This window comes from Cydia amplana, chromosome 4 (genome assembly GCF_948474715.1).
Source record: "Cydia amplana chromosome 4, ilCydAmpl1.1, whole genome shotgun sequence".
Taxonomy (NCBI): Eukaryota; Metazoa; Arthropoda; class Insecta; order Lepidoptera; family Tortricidae; genus Cydia; species Cydia amplana.
In genome coordinates, this window is record NC_086072.1 from 1,553,761 (window position 1) to 1,569,241 (window position 15,481).

The following is a 15,481-nucleotide window of genomic DNA, read 5'->3' on the forward strand; positions in this document are numbered from 1 at the left end:
ACGCGAACACACGTTTCGAGTACGGCACGTTTTATAATCTTACTATGTATGGGGAGACTTTGTCTTTTTCTTCAGGGGAGATATGTTTCCGGGATCATGTCACCCCCAAAGCGATTGTAATAAATTTACTTACAAAATGATTCATAGAGCTATCATAAATATTTTATTTTTTTTAGTAAATCATGCCGCAAAATTACGACCAGAGAAACACTGATTTAAACTTTCAAGGTTTTTGACTCATTATTGTTTATTAAAACGGGATTTAATGGCGTGTAATTCAGTTTTTAATTATACAACCGACTCCGAACTCCGAAAACGGAATTATCCCCGTGGCCTTTGAACAGACTAACTAAAGTTGACATCAACATTTTACGAACTACCCGCACTTGGTCTTGTTTATCAAGTTAAACGTTTTGCACACAGGGGATGTTACTCGGTCGACAAACAACACTTATAACGATATTTGGTTTTCAACCGGCGATATTTGTTTTATGGATGAAATGCTATTTCAATGGCTTTCCGACCTTATGTACTATAGAACCGACGGTCCATAGAAAGGATTTTAGGATTATGCAGCTCAAACACCGCCCTCGAACGTGAGCAGTAAATTTCTAAACTTATTTAATATAGTAAAAAATAACGACCAGAGATGGGTAAAAAAATTAAAATTGCTGTAGGTATCTGACGCTAAAAATACCTTCATAATAACTTTAAAAAATTTAGCTTGTTACAAGAAATTTTATGTTAATAACTTAGATTTTTGTTTTATTTTAACTTTTTTTTGGTTCAAAAATTGATTACCTATTTTATGTTGTTTTATGGATAATACGATTACATTGTTTTTTAAAAGTATAAGATTATGGATTAATTTGTGTTTGATATCATCATATATTAATTTTCTGTAGATAAAGTGAATAAATTAATGTAGATACTACTCTCGAAATATGACATTGCCGCTTAAAATCTTTTTACCAAGTGTCCCCAAATCTGGAAGACTTGATCCCTTCGGCTTAGACATCTGATTACCGGAAATACAACTTCAAAGCATGGAAGATGCAATATATATATGTTTGCTGTGTATTTTACAAATTATAGATGCATTGCTAATAGCGATCCGAGTTATATAATCAATGCGAATCTGGTACGGGGAGACATGGTAAAAATCTGTTTACCATGTGTCCCAAGAACCAGGGTCACTTGATCCCCCTAGGATCAAGGCTCCCGACCAGGGGTAAACAAGTCTCCCTTACATAGGGGACACATGGTAAAAGTCAACAGTATGGGTTTTCATTAAATAATGGTCTAATTTATTGCACAAATCTGTTCTAATTCAAACTATTAATGAAGAGATAAATTCTGAATCGTATGGTCTATAAAGTTTTTCAATACTACAAATAGTTAAGAAAATGTATGCCAAAAACAAAAGGGGTGATCAACCCTCCCCAGTTTCCCCTACTTTTGTTTATTAATTGCATGGTTTTGTGAATTTTTGTTTATTTTTGAGCATGAATTACAGTATTGTTGTGTTTCTTTGTCGACAGTGCTTAAAACTTACACGAGCGCACAAAATCTTGGCTTTGGTTCCTACACCTTTATGCATGTTGACCTGTATGATAGTTTGTGCAGAGCAGGAAGGGCAGTTATTGATGAAAGTGGAAGAAGCTTACCAGACAAACAATTAATACACAAGGCCGTAATAGAAAGACCGACAGAGTAACCGCTACGACAATGCAGGTCATTTTCTTGAAAATGGAACAACAAGGTCGCGTTGTAGGTACTGTAAGGAGGGCAGGACGTTTGTGTATTGCATCAAATGTAAAATGCGTCTCTGTTCCGTCGTTGGCGACAAAAACAATAGGAATTGCTTTCGCCTTTTTCACCAAAAGTAGAGTATTAATACACTTCTTTTTTTATAAACATTTCATAGTAATAAAGTGCATTTTTCTTTAATTTGTTGTTTTACTAAGCTCTTGGCAACGGTACACACAAGACACATTCACCAGACAGGGCATTTCACTGGTTAGTTGGCACTGTGACACGTGTGGTACATAGGTTTTCTGGAAATCTGAAAAACCTGGTTTTTTTTTTCTATTTTTCCAGGGCAGCTTGGACTACGTCTAGTCGCTTTTATCAGTGAAAACTACATTATTTGTAACTTTTATGTCTTGCCAATTTAAGGGTTAAGCATTTACCGCCTGTAAGAAATGATTAAGTAACTTTTTTTTACAATTAACTTATAATATCTTGACAAATTGATTAGAAAAAAATGGTGTTGGGCAACAAGGTTGAAAGGTTGAAAGTTTGGTGTTTATCTCATTTAGCGTCCACATGTAGGCACTTTTTTACTCACCAAAACTTTGAGTATATAGCCTATGGAGATGTGATATACGGGCGACCCCCTCCGGCAAAGTACATTGGTCAACTGTTCAAACACGTTATATAAAACTACTTGAAGTCGCTTCACCGCCATTTTGCATCGGTCCGTGTCGCGAGACGTTTCTCTTAAAAAATGGTGACTTGTGCAGTATTATCGTGTAAAAGGCGATCTGATAGCTCAAATTCGCAACAAGATCGCGTTTCCTATCATATATAAGTATTTATACTAACTATTAAATGTATATTAAAGTACAATCTCCATTTAAAGAAAAAACCGTTGCGATACATAAACGACAGAAAAATGTAAACATGAATACAGTGGTACGGGGACGAATCGGTCTTAAGGGATGTGACAAAGTCAAAAAAGCGACTCAACATTTGGATGACTGAATGAATCATTCATTCATTCAATCACTGCAGTTTGTTTAATATAGCTGATCAAGCAAATAATGTCAGTAAAAAAAGGCGCGAAATTCAAATTTTCTATGGGACGATATCTTTACCTATGTATCAGCCCGGAAAACCCGCGGGCTACAGTTCATTCCACAGTATAGCTGTGCGTGCGGGCTAAGACACAAAGACACATAAATACAGACAGCCATACATACAAACAATCATTTTATTGGCTACCTAATATCTTCAATGTACAGAATTTTCACTTTTACAATTTTATAATAAATAGTGTAGTATAAGACTATTCAGTTCATTCATCAAACTGATTTGACTCATTCTTCAGATGTGACCCATCACTATCATGTTCGTATGTATGCTGCATAGCTATGTGAAAACTCTGTCTGTGTGCGTGTAATTTTTGATGTGTTGAATTATTTTGTAGTGTGCATTTGTTGCAACAGCAAAATCTGTGTCTGTTGAGTTACTTATCTTTTGGTGGTGTGCTGTAGGTGTTTACCTCGCCCCCCGCTTAAAGTGGCGAAAAAATTTGTTCGAAGAGTTTACGTTATCACATCTCCTTAGGCTATATACTCAAAGCACCAAAAGGATAATCTTGCAAAAAGATTGAAGTAAAAAACGGTTTTAAATAAATACATTTAATAAAAGTTTAATTGATAAGTTCATTAGAAGCACCACAAAATTATAATTATTATGAATGATTAATATCTGGGTGACCGAGCTTCGCTCGGAAAACATATAAAAATTTTCCCAGAGATAAGACTTAGCTAGATCGATTTTTCGCCCCCAAAAACCCCCATATAGTAAATTTCATCGAAATCGTTAGAGCCGTTTCCGAGATCCCCGAAATATATATATATATATATATATATATATATATATAAATAAATAAATAAATAAATAAACAAGAATTGCTCGTTTAAAGGTATGATTATTAGGTAGGTACTCTTCGACAAATAAATTAATCTTTATTTTATTACTGACGGTGCGTTTTGTACAGGTTCGTCGTCATAAATGGCTGAAAAAAATAAAAATTCAAATACTTAACGAAACAACACTTAGAGCCACTCCACACTAGCGTCTTTTGACTGTCGGCGCAATTCCATGGCGCTAATCAGCGCCATGGAATTGCGCCAACGTTGCGTCGAACAGCACTATAGAGTTGACTAGTCGCCGACTTGGAGGATACAACTAAACGGAGTAGCCATTAACAGGCTTTCCCCTCTGTCGAAAATAGGCGGCCAACGGTCATACACAATGTATGGACTGACGTTTATCTGACATGGCTATTTTTACGTTACGCATACATTTGACGTTCCCCTCCCCCGCAAAAATCGGCAGACTGTTTTGTACAGAAAATTACAGACATGGCGTCTCCGTTTGATTATATCCTCCAAGGTCGCCGATGCTCGAGAGACGTTAGGCTAGTGTGGGGTGGCCCTTATGCATATATATTAGTAGGTATAGCTGGTCAAGCAAATCTTGACAGTAAAAAAGGCGCGAAATTCAAATGTTCTATAGGACTACATTTTTCAAATTTGCCGCCTTTTTCTACTGACAAGATCTGCTTGACCAAGTATATGTCCGAATAAGGATCGGTTGCACCAAACTGTTTGTCATCGTTAAAGAGTTCGCTAAATTTTATTGTATGGAAAGTTTCATAGTAAACCGCCGCGGCGCGCCGGGTGACGTTGATCAGTCTGTCAAGAGCGGATGGTGCAACTGGCACTAAGTAAATATAACTTACATTCCAGTGGTTCCGGGAAGTACTTAAGAATCAGATAATCATTGCAGGCGTGACCGTTGCTCTTCTCAATGCTTTCTTTTAAACAGTTCATATTGCAAAACGAGACAAATTGACAGGAGGCGCACAGGATCGGGTCCACGACGAGGGGCAAGAAGCACTCAAAGCACACCTCGAATTTGGCATCCTGTAATTTCAGAAGATAGGTACCTAATTCAAATTTTCTATGGGACGATAACCAGTAATATTAATTTGATAAATTGATCATTTTCAATTCTCATGTATAGCGTGACAGTTGAGTATAGTATGAAAAAATTCGTTCCAGCGAAATTCCGCAACAAGGCGTGTGAATCGTGTGATCATATATTAGGGCCCGGCCATATGTCCACGGTGCGGCGCCGGCCACCGTGTAACGGCGCGGTGCCGCCACCGTGAGATGGCATAGCGCCGTGCGGAGGCACGGTGGCGGCACACCGGCGGACGGCAAAATATTTCGGCAGACATCTTTCCATCCTTCTGTTTTTAAATTCTTATCCTTATAGTCTTCCTTAGTCTTGTCCCAGAGAACGGGACGAGATTCCACTAGAGAAATTAAAAAGTCGACATCTAAATTGTCAGCCATTTTTGTGCATTAATAGCACGTGAGAACTATGCAACAGTAAAAAAATAACTACCGAGCGGTGCGCCGTCCGCCGGTGTGGCGGCACCGTGCCGTCGCACCGTACACGGCACCGTGCCGCGGCACCGTACACGGCACTGTGCCGCGGCACAACGCCGTGTCGTCGCACCGTGCACGGCACCGTAGACCGTACACGGCACGACGCCGTGCCGTCGCACGGTGGCGGCACCGCGCCGGTACACGGTGGCCGGCGCCGCACCGTGGACATGCACGGCCGCACCGTGGGCCCTTACTGGTCAGGCGTTACATAGTTTTATTAACTCGGCAAGCAAAATAAGGAACCCGAAATAAGAAAATTCTTGAAAAAAGAGGCTTGAAATTCTTAGTGTAAAGACGTATAAAAAAGGCAACAGTCGTACAACGACTCATTTACAGGTTTCAGAGAAATAAGGATGATTATGTCTTACCGCGTTTACAAAGAGCTCTGGCTGAACATATCGCTGCATTGGCACTATTGGACTCTTCTTATTCTCTTTTAAGATATCATTCGCATATGACTCAGACTCATGTTTTTCTGCGGCTGTCACTTTGTCAAAACCATATTCCGTCACCGATCTTAGATGGAAGAAGTGGGCAATGCAAAGCAGATTCCATAGAACGACTCTGTCTTGGTAAACTTTCTTTTTAGTGGTCTTAAGACGGCCCCATATTTCGTAACAACGTTGAGCTGTAATCCAAAGACCGGCTGCTTTTTTGTTTTTACATTCTTTGATAATCATGCTCCAATGTCGGTGCTTGTATCTGAAGTTTAATAATTATTTGTGATACCTGCATGGGGCCTTACCTAATGTCCTTATTGCGATTCTGTTCAGGACCGAAACTGAATTGCTAAAAGACGGAGCTGTAATAAGTCGCATAACTCCGTCCCTTAGCAATTCAGTTTAGGTCCTAAACAGAATCGCAATATCGCATCATGGTAAGGCCCCTGGACTGAGGAGATGACCTACATTGCCATAATTATATAATATGATTAGGAAACTATTGAATGGTCAATCAGTGGGGATTGTATTTGTAAATCTTTAATTCATAATAATCATAATTACGGATACCTGTTTGATAATGATTTACAGAATACCCTCTCTTCCAAATTTATTTTCGTGTCGCCCCCCAGAACAGAGAAGAGGTATTTTCGTGCTGTTTATTCTACGTATGTTATGAAGATATTTTTAGTCGTAGTTCTCATAGGCCAATGTCGCCTAGGTGCTCCCCCAGTTGTTGTGAACCCCTGCTTTAAAGTAATACTCGTATTTCGTGTTACCTGAACTGATCCCCACGTTTAGGACCCCCAGGGGCCCCAGGCCATGAGATCACATATTTAGGAATCCAAAATACCTATCGCAGAAATACTGTGTCAAGTGTTAGTTTGCTGGAAGCCTACTGGATTAAGTGGTTGGATGGAGGCAAAAGAAGAACTACATCTAAAAGTATACTTATGTGTATACCTGTCAATAACCTGGATGATTTCTTTAGACAGCTGCGTCTGTAGCCACCTGATATAAATCATCCTTGAGCATTCCGTCATCAGGTCTACCGCTTGTTTGAGGTTCGCTATATCATCGGACAGTAAGGCGTCTACTTTTTTCGGTTCAGGTTTTTTACCCTTTGCCAAGCTTGGTTTTGCTTCCAGCTTTTTGGCTATAAGGAAAAGGTTATAAGTCAACTGCACTCGTAATTATTTGTGATGTCGGAGGAGGAACACATAATAGTGTTGGAAGAAAAACTGGTTAGAAAAGAATGCAAAAGGTTCTCATAGGTTATCTGGGGATGGATTGATGTTAGGGTTTATCCTGATAATACTTGGGACTGGGGACATGAGTATATGAGTCCCTTAGATCTTGACATAGGGGACATAAAAATGCTGCCCATTTCGTGTTAGAGAGTGTCCTCAAATTGCCGCACATAAGAACGGTCGCTTAGCGACCTCGGTGTGTATGGTAACGGAAAACAAGTACTCCGGAGGAAAAGCAACAACTCAAAAGTGGTCAAGTGAAAGTACTTCTCAAGTCCTTGAGCCTGTTTTTTGTACCTTCCGTCAAGGCTGCGATTTGCGCGTCGAGAACACCGCTGAAAGACCACAATGGACGGCGGACCCGTTGTCTGACTCGTATACAAAGGAACTACTTAAATGAGAGATTTAAATAATTCATCTACTTACGTGGGCTGGTCGATTTTGACTTAGACCCACCACTCCCACCAAGAGATTTAGGTGGACTCATCACAAACAACGTCTGTTTTACCATCACGAATAGATTCTGATACGTGACGCCTTCACATTCACACTCAATCAACGGATCGGCACCAAACAATAAAAGGTTTGTTAGCTAAAATGATAAAATATCAATAAGAGCAAGGTTAGAAAATTAACAAGTGAATAAAACGAAATATTTCAATCCTCACAACTTTAATGAAACCTTTCTTTTTTATGTACTATCCTTTCCAAGAGCTGGTATGACATCATTACCATCCTCTTGACAGCTTGAATTCGTTCTTGGATTTTTTTGGTAATCATGTTTAATGTTATAGTGTTGGCGGACGCTTCCTGATGGTGCCCATGCGTCTCAGAGATTACGGGAAACATGTGTGTTCATGTGGCTTCGAATCGTAATGTGTTCACAGCACTAACAGCGATTCACTTATTAACAAATCATTGGTAGACTTTACATACGAAATTTACGAACCGTTTGACTCCGCTCCACATTACCCAGTGTCTTGAAGTACGGCATATAGAACATCTTTACCAGAATAGTCTGGTTAGAATCGTCAATGGCAGCGTTCAAGTTAGTTTTTGGATTCTTGATGATGACGTCCAGCAAATCCTGGCTCGTAGTCGCTTCGGCGAGAGCTGAACGTCCGTTGTATCGCTCTAAGGGGTCGCAGTCGTATTCGACCAAGAGATGAATGATTTGTCTTCGGATCTGTTAATAAATAATTATATTTAGTACTGATCTCAGAAAATTAGTTGCTTTCTTTTGTCTGTAAGCTTTAAGGTAGCTTAAAACTGTTGAGGTAGATATTGGGTTCGCTTGATCAAAGGATTAAGTAGCAAATAGCAATGTATAGCAGTTTAAACACTCACATACTCCTCGACTTCGCTTTCCACTGTCCTCGCCAAAACATAATGGAGCAACGTCGGCCCCTGCCCCAGGTCTACCTGCCCTGCCTCTTCCTGCGGAATGCTCAGCCGATGGACAGCGCTTGCGCCGCCCATCAGCAATGTTTGGACCAGGTCCAGCGTCGTTTGGTTTAGCGGCAGGGACACTGCTATGTCTAATGGCATGTAGTTTAAATGCTTTGGGAAAAAAAAAATAGAGGATAATTGATATTAGACCAGATTAAACTTTAGTCCGCTAGCGAGCTACACGGATTGAGAGCCAAAATGAAACAATGAAGGCATGTATTGGCTGCGTTGCATCTATATACCGTATCAGTGGGGAGACACTCCTGACTTCGGGAAACTCGGCTCCGTTCGGTTCAGCATTGCTCCAAGCAATTATTAGGGTTGACACAACTTGACGCCCCTTTGCATGCACGACCACAGGTAATGGCTCCTCTACACGATGGGCCAACGCCGGCCACTCCAAGGGACGCAGCCATGCGGTAGAATGAGATAGCAATATCACTTGCTCCCTCTAACGCATAAATGCGTCCCTTGGAGTGGCCGGCGTTGGCCCATCGTGTAGAGGAGCCATAAGACAATGACTTGAATTTTGACAACCCTAAATAGCCGAAAGGAATAGTCCCATAAGTTAGAAAGAGATCATGATTCGACCCTGAATCGCTGTCAAACTCTTCGGTTTTGTAGGAAGTGTCCTTTCTGCACGGTGGTACTATTATTACTTATTCTGTGACCGTATGGAGCAGCACCGGGCGGAGACGTGGAGCAAATAAAATATACATCTTATCTCGGAACTTCCTGTGGTGACTAAAATTCGGTCTGGATCCATATACACACAAGAGGTTAAAGTAAGTCTTACCTGAGGATAAACCTCATTAACATCAGCACCGTAGTGTATCAAACCATCTACCAAATCCGGGGACCCGGACAGGATCGCCATGACGAGCGCCGGTTGCGGACATCGCACCAGGCTTGGCTTCGCTCCGCTTTCGAGAAGTGTGAAAATTGTCAACTTGATTCGACTTCGTCTGAGAAAAATGTAGTTAAGTTCCATCGGTGTGGTGGCGTTTGGTAAGAAGCGGTGAAAGATATTTATAAAATTTATCTTTCACTGCCCTGTATCCCGTATAGAAGAGCTTCAGGTGAAGGGTGACCTTATATACGAAATTACTCAGTCTAAAAATTTTTGGACTTTGTATGGAGGGTTGGCAGCCATGGACGACCTGCCGGGCTAGCACATGATTGGCGCGACAGTATCTCGCGGCGAGATAGACTACCCGTCCCTCTTCTTTATTATCTTTTTTTATTTTATTAACATAGAAAAAAACGGGTAGTCTATCTCGCCGCGAGATAGTGTCGCGCCAATCATGTGCTAGGGGTGCTGCCCCATAGAAAAAAAGGTTTTGCGACGAAAAAATTTTCTTCTAGTTTTTCCTAATCAGAACATGTACGATATCGAATATGCCCTTAATCGGATGCCCACTATTTTTGTTACATCCTGTATGTTTAAGGAGCTTACATTTCTGCTTTACGGAGTTCGGCGCTGGACAGCATAGATGCATCCTCGTCTTTTTGAGAAGTCTGCCAAATCGCTTCTTTACTCGGCTTAGTTGGTTCCTTCAGAACATGGGATGCCTTTGCTTTCGGATCCTTTTTCTCTGGCTGTGCCAATTTTGGTTTCTCTCTATTAATTTCATCAACCATATTATTGAACTCAAATAGATATGTTACTGGTTTAGCCACTGGTTCAAGTGTATCTGTTACTTTGATTATATATTCAATATTTACATCTCTATACAATTTACTTTCAGGATCATCTTCATCTATTGTGTTTAATGTGTCTATGTTTCTATTACTAGGAGCTGGGATATCTTTAACAGATGTTAGTGATTTGTTCTTCATGTTCGTCTTGGTTATTTTACTCGATACCTTTCCTAATGAGTTTTTCGTAGGCTCTGCTTGTGTCTCCCTGGTTATATTCCAATCTAATATTGTTGTTGGTTCGTGGGCTGAAATATGTAATTGCTATCATATAACCGTGTCGTGCCGATGCCGTCTCATCAACATAATTAATTCATAATTAATCACAAGTGGAAAAAGTGATGGAATCGTTATTCATGAAAAGTAAAACTTGCAAGGAAGATCTGAACTGGTTTACGGTGTCCAATTTAACTGAAGTTCAGCATGCCTACACAAATTGATAACAATATTTGTAATGGTGATGATGGCAGAGGTAAAGGAAGGGGAGTGTAGGCTCGTTACAATTGTCTTGTTATTTACCTATACTTTGTTTTTTTTTAGCATTAGAAAAAAGGTAAACAATCTTGATGTGTCTTTTAATTGAAAAACACGTTTTAAAAATAGGTCACGGCAAATATGTAACAATTATGAATCTAATATAATCATTTATATTCTTCTACTTTCGTAAGTAATACTGATTTTTAAAAAGCGTTTTTCAATTAAAAGACATGTCAAGATCGCTTACCTTCTTTCTAATGCTAAAAAAACGAACTATAGTAATTGACTAAAGAAAATATAGTTCCCGGTTGATTGTACTGAATTATTTGAACTACTTTGTTTTTGCGACTTACTAGCAGGAGCAGTCGTTGGCGGTACGAAGGCTTGCATCATCCCTTCGCTGGGGACGTCTCTGCTGGCACACAGGAGTCGGACCAGGGCCACGCCCAGAGGAGTGCAGCATGAGTCGTTGGCACTGTTCACTCTCGCACCCCCCTCCGCCAGGAAGGTTATGAGGGCGACCTGGTCTCCGCACTGCACAAGAGCTTTGTGTTATTTCAATGTTCTAAGCCTAAGCTCTAGAAATAAAGGAAGTGGTCTTTACTAGTGAATTTCCAATATGACTCGAATTATTGGAAATATTTTGGTGTCAACAGGTTGTATCGGTAACTCAATTGGTAAAGCGGAGGGCTGGTATTCCGGGTAGGCATATACGCCATTCGGATGAAGAAGGTGTCTATTTAATTTTAAAGGCAGCGCGCCAAATATATATGTTTATGCGTTTTAAGTGGAAAAGCGTATTAACATAAAAAAAAGTCTGAAATCAAGTTGCACAGACCAGCGTAAAATCGTGTGTTTACGTGTATTTAATACTCACAGAAGCATACATGATAGCAGAATTCCCCAGCATATCAGTCACATTCGGATCCACTCCGTGCTCGTTGATGAGGTAGGTTGTTGTGGCCACGTGGCCCAAATAACAGGCCATCAGCAGAGTCCTTAGAACATTCCATCCCAACATTTACTTTAAAGAGTTTAAGGATAATGTCAAAAAATTTATTGAGCAAAAAAAACCTAATAGAGTCTGTGCGTAAAGAGAATGAGTATGGGGCCCAATACATTCCACGACTCTTCTCTTTCCGAACAGACTCTAATAACAGGATACCCTCAGATCCACAGCGCAGGCTTCGTCATCATACAGAAAGCTCAAGCTTAGGTTGTGTCTTTATCTTTAAACCATAGAGAAAAAAATACATAGAGTGCTCACTCCATACATCAGTTTTAGTACCAAAAAGACTATTAGCATCTAGCATCGAGTAGCGGAACTATCAGTACTGCTACTTGACAATAGATGTAGCACCGACCGGAAAGTCTTATGCTGTTGAGATAAGACTTTCCGGTCGGTGCTACATCTATTGTCAAGTAGCAGTACTGATAGTTCCGCTACTCGATGCTAGATGTAGACACTGAAATTAATAGTCTGAACTGATGTATGGAGTGAGCACTCTTGTCTTACTTTATTTCTCTATGCTTGAAACTAAAGAAACAAGAGGTAAAAAGCGCATTTCAAAAGGCCTTAATGTTCTCCAGCAAAAAATTGATTATTAAAATATTATGATAAACCTGCTATCCATTTCATGCATAGCCGGAGGCTTGAATAGACTCCTTGGTCCACTCAGCGCAGCCACCAAGTCGATAAGCACCTCGTTTCTCTGTTTCTCATGTTTGAAGCAATGTTTCATCATGTCTATGGTCACTGGATCGTTGTTCCAGGCGTAGTATGAGCCTGAATATTCCAAACTGTTCTGGCTTTCGTTTTCAAGGTCCTGTAGAAATGTAAGGAAGTGTAGAGATTGGACCGATTCTTTTATCAAAAATTAAGACGTCTTATGTCTTATGTTCTGAACGAAGTTTATGATAGCGTCAGGTGACAAGCAAAACTCACTAATTACTAAAAAATATTTAAACAAAAATCAACCTTCCTTTAGTACTTACTAATATGGTTCACATATTAACTCACATTTATAGACGGGTCTAACGCGAAATTTATTCACATACCTTTATTTACCGACGTTTCGACACAGGTTTCACTGGTCATGGTCGCGGCTAACTGATGTCCCAGCAAAATGTCAAAACAGAGATTCCCTCAGAGATTCAGGGGTTCTCTGTTTTGACATTTTGCTGGGACATCAGTTAGCCGCGACCATGACCAGTGAAACCTGTGTCGAAACGTCGGTAAATAAAGGTATGTGAATAAATTTCGCGTTGGACCCGTCTATAAATGTGAGTTAATATGTGTTCAAAGCGCGAAAGTTAAGAAGTTAAGATATTATAATATGGTTCACTATGGCTATAAACTTGTGGTGGTAATTAATGAGTTTTGCTTGTCTCCTGACGATAGGTACCTAGGTAGGTACTAGAAATAATAATGGTGTAAGTTTTTGTTTCTCGCGCTCGGACTTGAAAAACGCCATTTATTCCTAATCCTACATTGCACGTAGTTTATGGTGTTAAAGATTATTTTTAATGGCCATAACAATCTTATCTAAATTTTCTTTAAATGCTTTTTGACAGCTGATGGATCTAACCTCATCATTTTGAGCACTGTCGTATTCCTTCAGCGAATACACCTTCCCGTCATAATACTCGTAGTCAAAAAGCTCGACATGGCACAGTCGACTCTCGACGTCCGTACAATGTTTAGGGTACAGTCGAGCCCAGTTTCTAGTTGCGGTCACTGGGTCCGAGCCGTGTTGTTTTAAGAATTCCACGGCTTTCTTCACTTTGTCAATCTAGAATAAAAAGTAAACTACTTATGCCTTAAGGGACCCACTGATTATCAGTCTGCTGGACGATATCGGCCTGTCAGTTAGAACAAAAACAGTTGACAGTTCCGAACAACTGACAGGCAGATATCGTCCGGCGGACTGGTAATCAGTTGGCCCCTTTAGAGCCAACATGTTTTTTTATACATGTTAATCGCATTTTGCCAAATGTTCCATATGTATTTACATCCGTCATTTTTCAGGACACTTTCTGATGAGAGGGATAGAGAAATATATATGCAGGTACGCTGTTTCTCGTACTCAGCCAGGATGCGAGTCATGCGTGTTAAGGGGCCACGGGGGACAGAGGCCGCCAGGCTAGGCGAACTAGCTTCATAAAATAATATAAAACCAACTAACAGTTCTAAAAGCAGTCTGCATCACAATCCGATGAGGGTCCACGATCGCTCGGCCTCCCGGCCAGGCTGCGAGATCAGGGGCCACGGGGGGCAGCGGCCTCCACGCTAGGCGGACTAACTTCGTGCTGCGCCAGAGGCCAACGTTGGCAGTGGCGTCCGCGCAGGACTCGACGCCGGGGCCGTAACGGACGTCGTTGTTGAATAAACCCTGATGAAGAATACCTAGGTATATAACACTTTAAACTCGCGCGTTTTTTACACATATTTAATTACACAAACGGGTCTACCGGACCACAGTTGATGTAATGCAACTCAGCTGAAACGTCGGAATTTAGGGTAAAAACAATGAAACTATATCGCGGTAGACCCGTTTGTGTAATTAAATATACCTAGATATGTTTTTAATCCCTAGCCTAGAGTCTCAGGCTTCTACAAACGTTGTGAACAAATGGCGTGCGATTTGAGATAATTTGCCAGCTAAGTAGGACCAACGAATTCAGTAGATTATCTGCGATAGGCGTGGTGTTTATAGGGTTAAACCATTCAACGAGATAATATGCCAATAGTCAGTTGTTACTCACAGTGAAAACTTTTCCGTCCGGGTACGACATGACCCCGTATCCGTGCATGTGGTTGACGTACAATCTTCCCTCGTAGGTAAGGAATAACCCCGGTATGTCTTTAAACCGGCAGCGGTATTCCCCGGGTCCGTGCATCGTGCCGCGGAGGAAACGGCCGCAATGCCATTCGATTGACTGAAATGTTATAATGATTAAACCGTAATAGATAATACGAAAGAAAAAAATCCATGTCCCGTTTTCAATTAAAAGTAAACCTACCTTTCCTTTTTAGGGTTCCGTACCCAAAGGGTAAAAACGGGACCCTATTACTAAGACTCCGCTGTCCGTCCGTCCGTCCGTCACCAGGCTGTACCTATCTCACGAACCGTGATAGCTAGACAGTTGAAATTTCAACAGAAATAGTTGCCGCTATAACAACAAAAACAGAACAAAATAAAGATGTAAGTGGGGCTCCCATACAACAATCCCATTTTTTGTTGATGGTGCGGAACCCTCCGTGCGCGAGTCCGACTCGCACTTGGCCGTTTTTTTTTCTCTTTTTCTGTGCGCATGTGTTTCTTTAGCGCTAGCATTAGTTTAAGTTGGAATAATTTGTAACTAACTCAGAGTTTTCATCGTTTTATTGCAAAAAAACAGGATGCTAACTACTGTCGTGTGTGAACATATACTTGGTCAACCAGATCTTGACAGTAGAAAAAGGCGGCAAATTTGAAAAATGTATGGGCGAAGGGATATCGTCCCATAGATAATTTGAATTTCGCGCCTTTTTTTACTGACAAGATTTGGTTGACCAGCTATATCTATGATTTTTCGCGGGATCCAGTAAAAACCGTTCCCGCAAAACTGGACGTCAATGGGAAAGAGCTCTGATGATATTCACCTCAGCACCGGTCCAGCAGTTCTGTCCAACACCATGTCTCCTGTCCTGCTCATCCTTCTCACCCAAGTAGTATTCGTAGTAAGGCAAAGTCTCTCGCTTAACGGTTTCAGGTGGCTCGCAATATTGCGGCTCAAACATTGTCCCCAGCGTGGTCAGTATTTTATGTAGGTAATTCATTTCGAGTTCAGTAAAGTTATACAAAATTTAAAGATTATTCTACAAAATAATATAGTGATACGAAACTTGCTGTTGACAAATATGACAAAAGTCAAA

At 40.6% G+C, this 15,481-nt stretch overlaps 1 protein-coding gene across 1 annotated transcript; it reads right to left on the minus strand.

Moving 5' to 3' along the window:
• Positions 1-3,746: 3,746 nt before the first annotated feature.
• Positions 3,747-15,424, minus strand: LOC134647481 (ankyrin repeat and MYND domain-containing protein 1-like). Its single transcript, XM_063501833.1, has 16 exons — positions 15,209-15,424; positions 14,329-14,502; positions 13,749-13,955; positions 13,152-13,355; positions 12,187-12,389; positions 11,441-11,561; positions 10,882-11,097; positions 9,845-10,350; positions 9,185-9,353; positions 8,287-8,499; positions 7,889-8,125; positions 7,366-7,531; positions 6,653-6,845; positions 5,618-5,951; positions 4,535-4,718; positions 3,747-3,805 (listed from the first exon to the last, which is right to left on the minus strand). Exons 1-16 carry the CDS (start codon positions 15,344-15,346, stop codon positions 3,756-3,758), a joined length of 3,315 nt encoding a protein of 1,104 aa, XP_063357903.1. The 5' UTR covers positions 15,347-15,424; the 3' UTR covers positions 3,747-3,755.
• Between the last annotated feature and the right edge of the window lie 57 nt (positions 15,425-15,481).

Bases quoted from the DNA above. Each gene is read 5' to 3' on its own strand.
- LOC134647481 (XM_063501833.1), bottom strand. From the start codon at position 15,346: ATGTTTGAGCCGCAATATTGCGAGCCACCTGAAACCGTTAAGCGAGAG. The intron at 6,846-7,365 runs GTAAGTAGATGA...TTTTCCTTATAG, and splicing joins GTCAAAATCGACCAGCCCAC to CCAAAAAGCTGGAAGCAAAA. The intron at 3,806-4,534 runs GTAAGTTATATT...TATTTTTTTCAG, and splicing joins CTTCCCGGAACCACTGGAAT to CCATTTATGACGACGAACCT.